The 17549-nt window shown below is 30.0% G+C and overlaps 1 protein-coding gene across 1 annotated transcript in view; it reads right to left on the bottom strand.

The window, feature by feature from the left end:
- The window catches only part of LOC111627028 (ral GTPase-activating protein subunit alpha-1-like), a gene marked incomplete at its 3' end in the record, with an annotated part of 39791 nt that overhangs the window by 20307 nt on the left and 1935 nt on the right, over positions 1-17549 (bottom strand). Inside the window, exons 2-3 of the mRNA XM_023370568.1 lie at positions 7462-7572; positions 569-618 (exon numbers count right to left, since the gene is read on the bottom strand). Of these exons, the coding sequence (XP_023226336.1) occupies positions 569-618; positions 7462-7572 (161 nt within the window). The remainder of the gene's footprint in view (positions 1-568; positions 619-7461; positions 7573-17549) is intronic.

The following is a 17549-nucleotide window of genomic DNA, read 5'->3' as shown; positions in this document are numbered from 1 at the left end:
TAAAAATTATCATTTCGCGCATTGGCTACTTTCTGGGCTATATATTATTTATAAATATATTTGTCGAATAAAAATGCACTTTAAAATGGTGTTTCGCCGTTTTTTATTAATTAGAAACCCAAATAAAACAAATATTTGTGTTTTTCAAATAAATTTTTGTTTGTCTCCTTTATAATAAATTAATTTATTTATTTCTAAGTAAAAATTGAAAGGGTCTGTAGAAGTAATTTTTTAAAATATCCTTTTCCGTGATAAAGTTTTAATACTTATTACTATAATCTAGACATGTTAATCCTTAAATATACAAGTATATTTAAGGATTGGGTCACAAATATATATATACTTGTGGCCCAAAACTCCATGACTTCTTCCAATGTGGCCCAGAGGAACAAAAAGGTTGGACACCCCTGCTTTAGACCTTTCCTTTATCCAGAATAAATAAAAATGATCAAGCTCCTGATTTATCAACCAATTCATTTAACAAACTTAGTCGTAGGAACGGAACTAAGTCATTAAGCAAGAAGAAGCTGTGCACATTTTTTATAAATAAATCAATAATAATCAATACCTCCAATATGTAACGAATTACATCCAATTCTTCTCTATGAGCTTTATGCACTAAAATAAAAAATAATAATAATTAAAAATATACTTTAATATTCTTTAAAAACTTATAAAATAATCATTTATTTCATTGCATTAATTCAATCTTCATTTATTGAAGATTGAAATAATTCAATGAAAAAGAAAAATATTTTATAAAAAGAAAAAAATTTGTAAGTATCATGTTTGAATAAAAACTGATGAATAATTTTGTTAATAAAGAATATACAAAATATGTAGATTGTATGTGAGACAATCTGAATCTTCATTCAGACACTCATTTACAAATTCAAAATTTATCCAAACTGTAATCATAATTCACATAATTCATGCCAAAGAAGTTTTATAGAATGCAAATTAAGTGAACTTATATAATTCATCATTTTATAAGTTAAGTCTTTGCTACAGTATATTGTAATTCAATTTGCAAAGTCAGCTATATTCTAAAGCAGGTTCTTAATCTTTTTTGACCCCTTTTTCAATTAAGTGAAGGTCACAGACCTCTTCTCAGAATACAATACATTTAAAACATAAGAAAGTTGAAATTCCAAGCTCATAGACCTCTGAAACTTTTCTATGAACTCTTTGGGGTCCATGGATCCTGGTTAAGATCTGAAACTGATAATACAAATACATCTGTGTTGAACCTAAATTGTGTAAATTTTATCATAGAATTAAATTTAAAAAGTTCTTTTGTGTTTAATTTGCCTACTTGAGTTAAATGTAAAATATAAATTTATTCAAATTATTTTATAACATATATGGTAAACTTAAGTCTAAAATTATAAATTAATCAAATGCTTAATTCTACATTCATTGGATCATAAAGCAATGGTCACACCATGAAGACAACTGCAACAAGTGTACGTCTTGTCACGGTAACATTGTTCATTGGCATTGCATCTTGGAAACATGACCTTATAATAAACCAACATCCACTTCGTCTGCTATCGTCATAATTTTTTTTAATGCAAAAGAATGTTGTTTACAATGATGGTATTTTTTACTTAGTTCTTTAGCTATATTTAACATAATATTGTTGTTACTAAACTAAAATCAATCAACATTTTATAATGAAAATACTTACAATCAATGGTGAGACTTTCGCTTATCTCATGCCAAGCCTGTGCTCTTAGCTTTTCTTCAATAAAACAAATAATTATAACTCCACAGGCATTTATGAGCCTAAATAAGCTCGATCAATATAAATTCTAAAGATATACCATTCTCCCTTTCTACCATGATTATAATTATTTTCAAAAATACCACCGTATGACGTATCACAAAGGTGTTTGTTGATTGGATGAGCATTTGCAATCGGTGCAAGCAGAATAAATTTTGTTTCTAGTCATGGTTGAGGTTGCCTGCATGGCTGAAAATTGCTTAAGGAAATTTTTCATCAGAGAATAAGCACGTGATGAATTCAGCATTATTATTTGATTGCTTTATTATATATTTAATTTGTTAAATTTTGATACAAATAATTTATACTGAGCAATTGTAATTGAAACTACTCCTATTAAATTCTGCCTAGAGAGATATTTAGCAGTCCAAATACAACCAAATCCGATAAGGTAATATTTAGGACAAGTGAAAGATGTTTCCATATATCCTGAAATGTCTATGTAAGTAAAAATTAATACCATTATGTCACTTCTGACACTGCAACAACTAATATTTTATCTGTTCAAGACACTCATGCTATACAGAGATTTTAATTGAGTAGTAGCCTCTGCAGAGGCTACTACTCAATGTGGTCCCCATTCTGAAGAAGTAACACTTGAAGATAAACATTGTACTCAACAGCTAACAGATTTTCTGCAATGCTTTTCACAAGTATTATGATACTGTCTTTCAAGACTACCATATTTGGAACATGTCCTTGGTAAACTAAACTTTTAAGTGTTCCCACAACCAAAAATCATATAGATTAAGATGTGGAAAGTAAGGTGATCAGGCAGTAGGAAATGCCATGAATTAGTCATGGCATTTCCTACTGCCTGGTCACCTTACATTATCTCTATTATCAGTGAAAAATTGTCCAGAAACTGCTGTACACAGCATCTGATATATCAAGGCATTCCATTTTGCTTGAAAGCAGATGACTTAAGGCATTGTTATTGTTGCAATTGGAATTCAGAAAGTGCTGAGCATTTTTTGACATCTCTAGCCTGTCACAGTGTGTGCCATAGGTCCATTGAGACTGGCTTCTTCAAAGAAGAATGGTCCAAGAATAAATGTGATCATGAATCCACAAAGACTAACTTTAGGTGACATCAGAAGAATCTGCTGGAAAACATGGGAGTTTTCTATGGCCCAAATGCAACAGTTATGAATGTTCACTGAGTTAAAAATGTGCCTTCTCGCTGTACAAGATGTCCCATGGCAACAACATAACCACTTTCATTCTGTCAAGCAAGGTCAATGCAAAGGTCAGTCAGATTTCCCTATTGGTAGTAGCCAACTACTCATCGTAGCTGATTTATATGAATAACAATGCATAAACCTCACTTTCCACACTGTGCCACATAATATACCTAAGTGCCTTGAACTGAACATGCATTATTCACTGAATGTCCAACAACAGCTGTGGTAATATCTTCAACAACTTGTGAAATGATAGGTTTGTGCCCTTTATCAGGTTGAATTCCCAGACATCTAGTCTCCTTGAACTGAGTAACCATTATCCTAGGAGCTTGTGAAATAAATGGTCCTCAGTGTAAATTCTTATGTTCTAAAGTGTTGCCATAATTTTCATATGAAAATGAGCATTCCAGCAAAGTGATGTCCACCACAGCTGATAAGAATAGCAATTAACAACTATAGTCACTTTTATACCCAGAACTTGTCTGCAACTATGTGTAGTTAAGCAAAAGAAACTGCAGTTTTGTTGTTTGCAACAAAACTGCAAAAGTGATGAGCTTTGGTACTAAATTTTTTTTTTTTTTTTGGATAAACACAAAACTAAAAATCTAGAACAAAAACTTAAAATTTAATTTAAAACGAATGTTTTAGGTAGTATTAAACAACCGACAATTTTTGAATGTTGTACAGTTGTACAGTACATACAACATTCAAAAACTGAAAGCTAAATCGCATAGAATATTTTTAAGTTGTAGAATGAGCCTATGAGTCTACCAAAAATTTTAAGCATTTGTGCTAAATTTTTGGTTTTGTTACGTATCTATACTTGTCACCTAGTCTTATGAAGGTGTAAAACTAATTTGTTTTTACAAAAATGACTTGCATATGTATTGAAATGTAACCATTCCAGATTTGGTTGCATTTGGACTACTAAATATCACTCTAAACAGTGTTGAAGAGTACTTTAATTACAAATCTTTTAGTATATGACTAATAAACACATTTTAATAATTCCGTATCTCTTATTTATTCAAATATATGATAATAAAAGTGTGAAATTCGGATAGAATTAAACGAGTTTAAGTCATTTAAACGACGAAATTAATGAATTAAAACATTTATTTTAAACAAAGAAACTCTCTATTTTTTCGCGCTATCGAACCTTTTTCGGGGGCGGATGTTCATCTTCCCGTCCCCGGAGTAGCTTCCTTTCCCTCCGGAACCTGAAGCTGAATCAACCAGATCTTATCCAAAGAAATCTATGATTGGGGTAAAAAGATAACGTGATATAAGATCTACTGAAGATATAAAAGGGGGGACGACCACAGAAGGGGGTCGACTTTGCCGTCCATGAACATCTCTCGTCGTAGACCGTCACCGCTGACCCACCCATCCCGCCGCTCGTCGATCCCGGAGGAGACTTCCCTAGAAGACCTACTGGAGAGAAGCTCAACCTCTATCCAAATGTCTATCCATATTAGCCATTGAATTCAACAGAGGTATGAAACCCCAAAGTATTGTGAACTTTCTCTCGGCGCGGCCCTTCCAACTCCATGGAAGTGATATATATTCTCTTTGTTAGTTTCTAGTTTTGTTTAATAAATGTTTGTTTGTTGTTAAAAGTCGTCTTTATTTCGACTATTGTCTACACCTCACCAACAGCCCCTCTCTCCTCCTCCACTCGACCTGACAAAAGAATCCCGACTTTCCGGGATAGAAAAAACCATAAAAAAGCCATCCACTGACCAGTGGGCAGTTCTCACCAAACTGTTGCCTATCAAAAAGAGGTACGACTTCGTCCTACCTCCGGCGACCCACAAAAGTAATGTATTTGCATCCCTAGCATTCAGGCATTGTTCTTTAATTTCACTCTTGTACATCTTTATTTTTAAGTTCATAGTAATGTTTTAATAATGTTTGTTTCATCTAACTTTACAACCAAACCTTCCATTTATGATATTGCCATTAAAATTGAATTACTATGACATTTTTCCACATTGTATTTGCTTCTTTACTCCTAACTGTTGGTTTTTATAGTGTATTTTGTATACTCCAGACTGTTCCTCTTTCTTTAGTTTATCATTCCTTAGTAAATTGTAATTATTAGGTGCTCTTTTGTACACTAACCTCGAGTTTTTGTAAGCTGTCAACTCATTTACAATCCAACCCAAACATTGTTGTATGTGAATTTATTGATGGAAATGAATTACCTTCAGCTTGGAAACACATCATAAAAAAAAGATTAAGACAGAAAAACAGACAGAAAGTTGAATTATGGTAATAGGTTGAAAATGTTTGTTGTTAAATAAAGAATTTTCTGCCAGAAAATTTTAGATAGTGTAATAAGAGTGTAGTGTCTCTCTCCTGAGTATACAGTAAGTATGAGAAATAAGTGAGAAATAAATGAAATCTATGCATAGTTATGACAATAATCCAGAGGTTATTTTAAATACAACAGATAACACTTTATAATAATGAAAACAACAAAGGTTTAGAAGCATGTTTACAAAGATAGCTACTAACAACAGAATATACAAAAACATGGTTAACATTAGTAACAGTTTGACCCCATATTACACCGACCAACTCTCTTCTCCAAATGTCTCCTTTTGCATTACAAAATAGGACTAAGTGATATTAGTTCATTATAGCCTGACAGTCAAAGTTTCGTTTATATCAACTTATATATTGCACCCTACTTAGAATGTGTGCACATATTTAAATCGTAAAATTCAAAAATAAAAATAGAAATAAGAAAGAACAAGATTATATGTCAAATAAACATTATTTATATATTTGGTTAGGGTAATTGGTCCTCTTTAGAAAAATCAAATATAAAAACAAAAGATTATTATTAAAATAGTAACAGCTGAAATCATTATTTATCATTGTTATGGAAATTAATAAAAATAATATCACAAAATGTACACAACAGATGTCTAGACTAATTGCATTATATATTTTATAACCTTTTGTATTGTCACAAATAATTATGATGTTTCTCTTATACATATGTAACATTTATAAATAGTATATTATTTTATTTTTTATAAACCAGTTTGCTACAATCACATGATGTAACATCTGACTATGATAGCAATGTACATTGCAATTAATGAAATTGTAACATCCATAGTCATACCACACCATAAAAACATTTATTTCACTCAACTCAATATCATCTGCATTTAAACAAGCATTATTTGTTCATGGATAATGTTTTTCTTTAACTCTGTAATTAAGTTATATTATCTTGTGATGAAAAAAGTAAGTAATGACTATAATACTCTAGAACAGTGTTTTTCAACCTTCTTGAATACGCGACCCCTTTACAAGTTACAAAATTCTGGCGACCCCCTAGGGCCATACTAAAACTATATCAGTGATTTTAAAAACTATGTATTTAATTTTCCTTGTGTTGAGACAAATTATTGTTGATTAAAATGAAAATTTCGGAAGAATCGACAATAACTTAACACACATAAAGTATGAAACTTCCTTTAATTATAACATTGGGCACAGGGTGCTGTTGACCTTTTTTTTTTAGGATCAGAATTTTCAGCTTCTACATTTCTACTTTTTTTATTTCTTTCTGCAAATCAACTCAACACTTTTACAGCTATGATTTTCTGGGGTGGGCCGTACCCGCTCATGCCCCTCCCTGGCTACACCCATGGTTGAGACCTACATATCGATCAAAAAACCAATTGTATTGTAAAATAAACAGGTATAGCCTTCTCGCTGAAATTATAGTTTTTTAATGTAGTGTATGACCTACAAACACTTGTCTTTTTCTTTTACCCGCGACCCCCGTGTAAGGCTTCGTGACCCCCAGGGGGTTGCGACCCACAGGTTGAAAAACACTGCTTTAGAAAGAAGACCAAGATCAAAAAATCTTGCAGAGTCGAATACTATCAAGAATAGTTCAAAAAGCCATTCTTTAATTTTTAGTGTTTGATGTTCAAACTTGGTACAATACTTAAAGCTTGGTTAAAGGCATTTAAAAATGAAGATTGGACACTGAAAATGTTATAGTAACAGATAATTTAATTTAAAGTATCTTTAATGTCAAATTTCATAATATAAACAGGAGTTCCCAACCTTTTTCTTGCATTGACTCCCATATAGAAAACATTATTTTTCAATCAACTCTCTTAAAATTTTTATGTTATTGTATTTCCCAAGACCTTCATAATATATTAATATTATGAAAATCTTGGGATTAAATTATAAAATGAGTAAATTATTAAATCAGTTAATGAATTTCTCATATGATTATCATCATTTTTATTTGAAAATTATCTGAAATGTGCAAAAAAGTACAATAAGTATCTGATTTTTCCATTGAACCAACTTGACTCTAGGGGGTCTATATCAACTCCACTGGAAATCCCTGACATAAAATAAATCTTTAATTCTCTTTCAAAATAATAAATTACTCTATGTAGCTATTATCTGTACTTTACAATCGAATAAACTAAAAATATTACTTACCCCGTTGTTTTAAGTTGGCTTCTATAGCAATAAAGACATCATAGAAAATATAGTAGATATGACTGTAGTTTGTTTCAAAAAAAAGTCTGGCTTCTTGTACATCTGAATTATCTAACAATAGTTAATATAATGTATTTTAATCATCAAAGTATGTTTATATATTATATTATTTATATCAATATATACATTTATTTATTTATATATTAGATGAAAACTACTTGAAAACAATAATTCATATCTTATTAAAAAAAAACTTTTTAAATGTATTTGTCTGTTCAATTATCAATTTTTTATTGCTGAATTTTCTGAAAAATACAAATGTAACTGGTTTAACTCTTTTGACAATGTATTTGTATCTGTAATGTATTAAAAATAATTACATAGAGTTTCATTTATATTTTCTATACATTCAAATACAACATTCAATAAGTTTTGACATGCTTATTTTCCTTTTATCCTATCAAACAAACATTTTAATTATTTTTAATATTTAAATTTTATTATTTTTTTAAACTGATTATACAAAAGAATGTATTTGAAAAACAAACAATTACATAAAGCTACACAATTCCTTCTTCGAAAGTTAAAATTCATGAAAAAAGGATGAGATAAAACATTTTTTACTTAAATTTATTTAATAATTAAATCTATAAGCAAAATTAAGCAACAGAGCCTAGACAAAAAGTCAATATACAGTAGTCACCACTGAACTTAGACCAGACTGCAGTTAACATGTCATCCAATACATAGGTTTAAAAAAAGTACCTTTGATTCATTGCATGAATATTTTACACAATTTAAAATAAATATACAGTAATTAATCTTTATTTCTGCTAAATATCAATTTGATATCTTGCAGGTTTAACAAGATTGAGCCAGTCAATCTTGAGTCACAGGCATCAAAAACCATAGACCACTGCGTAACCCCCATCAATGAACATAGACCACTGCATGTATAATATTTTGTTGCATCACCTTTGTGGCCAAAACATCTTCCGTACATTTCACATTCATCTGCCATTATGGAATTCCAGATAGTTAAGATGGAAGCTTTTAGTCCTTCAACTGTCCGAGGGTGTGTTTTTCACAGACATCTCTTCATAATGTTCCATACATTCTCAATTAGTGAAAGATATGGTCTGTTGGATGGTCAAGGGAGAACTTTTCTGCAAGCCACTGTTTTGTTTTTCTGCTTGTATGACATGTGGCCCATCCTGCTGGAAAATGCAGGTTCTATTTAGATATAGCTTTGCTATGGACAGAAGTAAATACTGTTGTAGAATGTTAATGTATTGCTCTAAAGCAAGTGTTCCATCAATAAATGTCAATTGACCCATACTACTGGCGCTCATACATCTCCAAACCATGAAGCGGGCAGGAAACTTTCACTGAGTGGTATAACAACGGTGGCTCATTAACTTGACTGGCAGATCGAATGGCATGTTTGCTTTTGTCTGTTGCTGATAATTCAAAATTTGATTTATCAGACCACAGAATTTCATGCCACTTTTGTTGAGACCAGGAAAGATGTTCTTTGGCTCACTGTACCTGTTTCTTCTTTTGATGTGCTGTTAGCAAAGGTTTTTCGTGTGCTGCATAGAACTGGAAATGCATTTCTTCCAGTCTCCTTGTGTTGTCGAAACAGATATATTATTTTCAGTTGTATCATTCCATATTATAGTTACATTCAATATCTATGGCATGGCAGTTGTTTTTTATGATTCTTTTAAAATGCCTATCATCAACTTTTGAAGCTTTTTGCTATGTTCAGCAACTTTGTTAGGTATAATATGGCCATGGTTAGTGTAATAAACAATAATCTAGTGCACTGTTGTCTTGCTTAACATTAGCTCTGTTCTAATAGCTCTCTCAGACATGCCATGATTTTGTTTAGCAATGATAGAATTCCTTAAATCCTCTGAAACAGCTTTTCCGCTGGTCAATGTAGACAAAATGCAAAGGTTCGTAAATAAAACTAAAAAAGCAACTTATATCATTCACAGGATTACTGCAAGCTAAAGTGAGGCTAAAATAATCAATTGTTTCATAAATACTGCAATTGTAACATTATTTAAATGCAAATTATCGGTTGATCTATGTTCATTGATATGGGTGACATAGTGGTCTATGTTTTTTAATGCCTGTGACTCAAGATTGACTGGCTCAATTTTGTTAAACTTGCAAGATATCAAGTTGACATTTAGCAAAAATAAAGATTAATTATTGTATATTTATTCTAAATTGTGTAAAAGATTCTTGCAATGAATCAAAGGTACTTTTTTAAACCTATTTATTGGATAACATGTTAACTGCAGCCTGGTCTAAGTTCAGTGGTGACTACTGTATGACAAAGAAAGCATTTCCAAAATTTCACTTCACTGTTATTTGTCAGTACTAAAAATATATTAAACATAAAAGTGTATGATAAGAGAATATTCTATATTTAAATTGCAGAATATAGATTTAAAAATATTCTTTCAAATCGAATATTTTGTATATATAAAATGTTCAATTTTAAGGCATGTTTTTAATCTTTATAAGGCTTTTCTTTATAAAGATTTTTACAAAATCTACTTCATTTGAGATAAGGCCTGCCAAAAATTCTTATTAAAAACTGATTTTAAACCTTCCACAAAAGTATACTACTGTTCGTTTTCCATTTCTATGCTACTAACACATACAAACTGAAGCTTGCTAAACATTGAAAATTGGTTTTCAAATACATCAAAAATAAGCTTGTTTTCATATGATCATCAAGCTTCACATGTTTTTATAAGAAGCAAATATCTGTGACCACAGAAAACATACTAAACAGTTCTTGTTAATTATTCTGTTTAATTCTGTAAAAAGAGAAATATTATTCAAAGTAAATTTATGTTGAAAAACTCTTGCTTTTCAACTACTATTTTTATTCTAAAGCAGATGTATGCTGCAAAATCTTAAAAGTGGATAAGGCTTCATTTACATTTATTGCAAAGAGTTTATTCAGGCAATATTTACTTACATCAGTCAATAAACACAGCAGTGAATGGCAGTCATTATTACCTAAATCAGATGACAGAAGCAAAAAACAGAACAAAATTTCTTTAAAGACTTGGCAACTCTATTATTAGTACTTCTGTGAGAAATTTTTAAAGTGCCTTTTTGGCAGGCATATCTCAAAAACAAAGTGTATTTTAAAAAATCTTTACATAGAGGAGTTTAGGCTTATTTTTCCTGTAGAATCTACTCTATTGTAAATATTGGCACTGATTCAATTACATTCTGTAAAAAAAAAATTACATATAATTCAAACAGTTAATTTAATTCAATTTGCAAAATGTTATTGACAACAATAAACCTTAGTAGACAAAATAAAAAAAAAGCTGGCAACATTGTTGCTGAATTTTTCCAGCATTCTTTATTCATTTTCATCCTTAATAATAATTGCTATTATTACGAGTCCTTGGATTGGTTTGGGAGATATTAATGAGGTGGATGCCATATCTTCCAAATCAGTGTCACACTTTTTGTATGTTCATAACTTACTTCTCCTAAAGTTTATTAGATGGACAGCCAGAAAGGATCTGAAGAGAACACTGGAACAACCCAGTAGCATGTCATGTCAACACTCAAACTTTTGGGTTTTTGGTTTCTTTAAATTTTGGATAAAGGATTCTCAACCTGTATATAAATAATGCACATAAATTAATTATTTTAACTTTTCATCATCCATATTATCTCCATTCTTCATGCAATTCCTCATGAGACAATGAATCAATTATGTAAAAGAATAAAGATTCTTCCAATTCTTCTTTGCAAAATTTAGCAAAATCTCTCAACTCGCAACTATGACATGAAATTCAATGACTAAGCCATAAATGCTAAATACAACAACATAAATCTAGCATTATAATTATTTTTATATCTGTAAATTTTGCTAAAAACTCTTAATTATTAAAAGAAAATTGCACATAAAAAGTTTGATCTTTACTCTTAATGAAACATTCAAAATACTTTAATGATACAGTGGAACCCCGGTTAACGAACTTTTATTTTGGAAAAATTTTGTCTCGGATAACAAACTTAACAGCTTTTTGAGTCAAATTTGTAAGCTTGCCGACTTTTAGGGAAAATCAGTTAATCGTGTGTCGGTGATGGTCTAGGGTCCATTCGTACGTTGGTGGTGGCGGAAGAGACAAAGATGACAAGTATTTTACAGTGAAAATCGTTTATTAGAACAGGAAGATACTTACATATTTCAGATAATTGGAAATGGCTTATCTACAGTATTTTCTCTCGGCACTGAGGAGTGGCGTATCGCTGGTCCTACGATAGTGCAAGCTGATCAGTCGTAGCCCCAGAGCGGACGAGATGGGTTCGCTTGGTCACAGAAGCGATGGTAAGTGACAGAGCTGCAACGACTGGAGCGGTCCACGAGACAACACAAATTTTAGCGGGCACGACTTCAGGCTTAATCCAGATGAAGACGACACAGATTAATTGCCATAGAATTTTTAGGAAAACTGCGTTTTGACCTTGAGATTCGGGGTTTTTATAGTATTTCTTCCTTGAATCTCACCTTCCGATTAGTCATGCGTCCCATTCCTCGCTTCCCGATCATTTTCTTCTTTGTCTCCAGGTGAAAACCGAAACCAGATCAGGTCACGAGAAAGGTTTGTTCAGAGGCGTTTATTTGACACCTGTTCGTCGACTCTGATCAGAGATTGTTGATAAACCTATAAGCCTTTCGCTCATAATTTAGCCTATTGTTTCTGCTATCTGTCATTTTAGAACTTTAACAACCGTATGTGATGTTTTTATACCCGTCAAATCTTTCCCCTTTTCCAAAAATTTAACCTAGATCGACTGTTTATGAGCACGTTTTCCTATATTTTCATTAAAGAAAACCCATTTTACAAATAAAATTACAAAAATACTGATGTCTAGAACGGATTAATTGTATTTGCATTAATTTCTATGGGAAAAATTGCTTCGGTTAACGAACGGACTCGTGGAACGGATTACGTTCGTTAACCGGGGTTCCACTGTACTTCTAAGAAACAAATAACAGAAAAAAAACAACATATATTTCTAGTAAACTGGCTATGTTGTACATAAATTCTCACATAGTTCATATTCCTAGAACATTGTCTCTCCAACATTAATCCCATATACATTTATTAAAGCAAATGTCAAATTTTTAACAAAAAACTTCAATGATTTAATTAAAAAACAGTGCATATAATTCTGCATTTGTATGCTTAATTCTATAAAGTTACTTAAAAAACCATTTTATTAGAAACATTATTAATACATTTTATCTCTTGAGCAATTTTGAGCTATCAAAGCAATCTTCAAGGCCACAAATGAAAAAATAAACAGAAATTTAACTAAAATTTTGTGTGTTCAGTTACAAAAGAACCTAAATTCAAACTGTTCAAATGTAATTGTTCCAAAACAATCATATGTAATTACTCCAATAAAGTAAATATTTTTTATAACTTTATAAAAGCTAGGAATGTTTCTGGATTTCATTTAAAATACACAGTTTTTTTGATTACATCCAAATCTATTTAATATTTTTTTACTTGAAAATTATTAAATAGATTTGGATGTAATCAAAAAACTGTCATTCTAAAATTTCCTGTTTCAAACAAACTTGCAGTCTTACTTCTATTCTTTTCCCTAGTAAACAAATTCCTCACTTAGTCTATTTAAAACATCCTAAATATCAACTATATTCAAACAGATTAGAGTCTGCTTATTATAATCATTTTGGGACTATACCAATGGTAACATGTGGCTGATAACATTATGCAGAATAAGAAAAATAAGGTCACAATTAGTGGAAATTTTGTTTGTAATATGGTGTTTTACTCCTACATAATTTTGTCTGTGGTGTGTCTATGTCAGGGGTGACCAACAGTTTTTGCCCCAAACCGAATTGGAAAGAAAACTTTCTTCATGGGCCGAACCAGAGGCTGCCCTAGGAAGATTTTGAGTTGCTGCGAGATCTCATTGTGGTGTCATCCCGTAGAGACTAAATTGTACTGTACATAGAGATTACAGATACATTTTTCACATTATCATGCTTTATCAACATTCTACACTGTACTTAAGAGATTTTTAATGGAGGGTTAACTCTAAACGCACAGTGAGTTGTTGACCTTTTTCTTTTTTTAAGCGTCAGAATGTCTCACCAAGCCATTCGGACTTGAGTAGCTAATATTGAAAGATTAATCGCAGGCCACATAGATTCATTAGACGAGCCGTATGTTGGCCATGCCTGGTCTATGTGGAAAGCAGTTATGTTCTAGAGTGTCCAAAATGCACCTGCAGACGGCAATATACTATTTTTCTAAAAATGGATGTTAGGTACTGACACATTGTTCATAACCAAACGATCACCTTAAATAATTGGGCTATAACTCCTCTAATTTAATGATTAATACAAGTAATTTTAGCCAGATTATTTAAGATGATCGTTGGCTATGTTTCTATATACATATCAGGGCTTCACAATGTTTGATATACTTAGACACATTGTTTACAGAAATTCAACTGTTTATGATGTATGAAATGAGACAGACAGTATCAGAAACTGTCTGTCATAATCATTTCAGGTCTTTGTTTTCTTCAGTAGATGTCAGATACCATGCTTATGCTCTTGTAATTTAATAGACTTTGATGTTAAAAGAAACTGTTTAACAATTAAAAAAAATGTATAACTTAAAGCTATATTAATTACAATTATTCCTATAATTAATACTAATTTATTCAAAATATAACTGAAGTAAGGAATTTAAACTATATATATTAAACAAATAATTTAAATAATTAATGTTTAATTTTTTAAAGCATTGGTAAAGACAAAACAATAACTGATAAAGATCATGTGCTATCAATAACACATTGAGGTTGATAGTGCGAAAGGATAATGATATAATAAGCAAAGTTTAATAAGTGTATTTTAACTTAGATGTCCTTGGTAGCAAAACTATAGCTCATAATCACATTTGGCTCTTTTAGACACTTACTACAGCTTCCATATAATTATATAATTTTTCTTGTAAACTTTGTACATACTACTAACATACACGTAATATTTTTGTAAGTTTGTTGACTGTATATAGCTCCTATTATAACAAAGTTTGGCCATCTTTGTCATATTCTTTAGGATTTTTTTTAATTCTTACAGCATTAAACACATACAAATATCCTTGATTACAATAAACATGTTCTACTATATTATTGATGTCTCCTTCCTTGCTTAGATACTGATATGCATATATAAACAATATTTATCAATAAATTTAAGCCAAATGTAATATAAGCAATATTTTAATACTAGCCAACCACAGTAGTGTTTGGCTTTTATTCAAATAACAATATCGTTATATATACCATATTTTCTTTCTAATATTCTACATTATTTTATCTCTAGAGCTATAAAAATAATCATAAAATTTCTCTTCAAAACAATAGTTATTTTGGCAATATTTGAACTCTATTTCAACTCTTTTTGAACTCCATTATATCCTCGAGTAACTTTTGAAGATGGAGCGAGTCCAAATTATTTTTTCTTAAAAAATAAAAATATTTAGGTGAAATAATAAATATTACATAATAATTGGCTCAGAGATAAGTTTTGATTTTTAATAAAAAATAAAATTTACATATAATATCATATATTACATTTAATGTATAATTCTATGTACAAAAGTACATAGAACTGTATATACTTTTAATGTTAATTTCATTAACAATCTTCTGCATCAAAAGTTATACTAACAAAAATACTTTTTAGTGAACAGTTTGCTCATTAAGGCCCTAATACTTTATTTAAGGCCACAATACTTTCATTAAGGCCATAATACTTTTGAGCCAATCAAGTTCATCTTCAAGATTCACCTACTCTAATGGCAATTTTCACTTTCAAATAAATCTCCAAAGAATCCAATTCCAAATCTTAGTATCAAACCTTAATGAATGAACTGTTTGTCTCAGGTTAGTTCTCATAAAAGTAGTTTTTTAGTATTAATTTTTTAAATATCTTGATTTTTTAAATTAATTCCATAAAATTATGTAAGTTACACTGTCTGTACATACTTTCACATTCCAATATTTTAAACATTTAGATTATTATAAATTAAATTTTGTGTTGAATAAGCATAATAATTTTATTTACATCAACTTTAAAGTACTAAATTACATTTTATGCACATATCAAGTTTCTTAAACATATATCTGAAACTGTATACTCCCAGCAAATGTTTTAATTTATGCACAAGTACCAATGAAAAAATAGTTTTAATTTAAGCAATATCTTAGACTATATAATCCTTATTTTTAATACAATAGACCTAGATGACTAAAAACTGGATGAAATGGATGTTCAAGGCCATTTTGGATTTAACATTTTGAAAATAAATGATTTATAAGGTGTCAGTTTGAAGACTCTTTCTACACCTCAGTGAATTTAATTGTACATAACAACAACATTTTTTACGTTTTATTATACAGATAATATATACAATAGTTTTAAGAATAAAAGTGTAAATTATTGTAGTTAAATGATAAATGATAAGTTAGTAACAGAAACAAATCATTTTGTCACACACATTAAGTTATTATTTTATACTTTTTAAAGAAAGTCCTTTAAAGTTTTTTGTTTTATAGAAATTCTTCCTTTCTTTGTCACAATGTTCTGTAGCCCAGCATCATTTTTCATGGGTGGTCAGTAATGTTGTTTTAGCTACATCCCTTTTAGTTTTAATGAACTAAAATTATGCTAGTGGTCAGTCCTGGATACATAGGGCATTGTCCCTACCCACTCAGCTAATTCCACTGTGGGTGTGGCCAAACTCATAAGAGGAGTAGAAAAAAGACCACCTTAGGACCTATAGAAGTACAGTAGACATCTAAATCTTATTTCTGTTAAATCTCAAGATCTCAAATTTTAGTATATAAATTATAAATTTTGTTTGAATATGTCAACCTTAAAGAAACAAACAGTATTTTCAGGTTAGAGAAAAAAGAAAGTAAACACACTGTAATTTATTTAAATAATGTTAGTTATTAAACAAACATTTCTGATTGTCTTTAAAAAGTTAGATTGCCATCTATAATTTTAAGTTCTGTAATTCAGTTCATAAACAGATATCATCTATAGTATACTAAATATAAATCAAAATATTCCAAAATTTATTTGGTAATTGCTAACACAAGGTTAGTTGGATGGTAGAATGTAGAGTTAGTTCTTCAATAATTATCATTTTAGACCTGTCATTGTATTCAATTTTGCTTATGTAAGCTTCTTCATCTATCAGATACTATTGGCAATCTGCTAAAAACATAAACCATTCCAATACTGAAAAGAAATGGATATGTTCAGGAGTAATCCTAAATCTACTCCAAAGTTTTCCTTACATCCCTTCTACTTAGACTATATATAACTGCAAATTAGTTCTACTTTTGCAAATATTTTTCTTAACTATTCATTATGAAAAACTTATAATCCAAATACAATATATATATTTAATAATAATAAAACAAAGTTTTGCTCGTGAATATCATGCAGTATTAACTACATTCCTTAAGAACATCAGTGAATAGTCTCATATTGTCAAACACCTCAAATTATATAAGTTTTTTTATTTTCTTCTTACAAAGAAAATACTAATTTTAACATTTTTTAAGGATGCTGCTCCAATTCTTTCTTATTTTAAATTTTTAAAGAAAGAAAATTTCATAAAGTCATAACAAAGGCTCCTTCTTATACTGTACAACATATAACTTTAGCGAATTTATAATTTAATTGGCAATGCATTTAACTTAGTTTCCTTATGAAATTTATCAAAAAAAATTCTCTTATTAATTTCCTCTGAAATTCTTTGTCTAAAAAAGTCTTTGATTTTAAATTTGAAAAAGAAATATAATAACAATCAAATACAATTCAACTGATAAATGTGACTAGAAAGTCATACAATGAAGCAGGATAATATAAAATAATTCAAGTTCTTTTAAGTTTCAATAATAGATTTTAGCATTTAAAATAAGTAAAGAAATAAATAAATAAATATATATATATTTCTTATATAAATATT

Source organism: Centruroides sculpturatus, unplaced genomic scaffold (genome assembly GCF_000671375.1).
Source record: "Centruroides sculpturatus isolate CEXI.00-Female unplaced genomic scaffold, Cexi_2.0 scaffold386, whole genome shotgun sequence".
NCBI lineage: Eukaryota > Metazoa > Arthropoda > Arachnida > Scorpiones > Buthidae > Centruroides > Centruroides sculpturatus.
The sequence above is the reverse complement of the archived record's forward strand: the minus strand, read 5'-3'. Positions and strand labels throughout refer to the sequence as shown.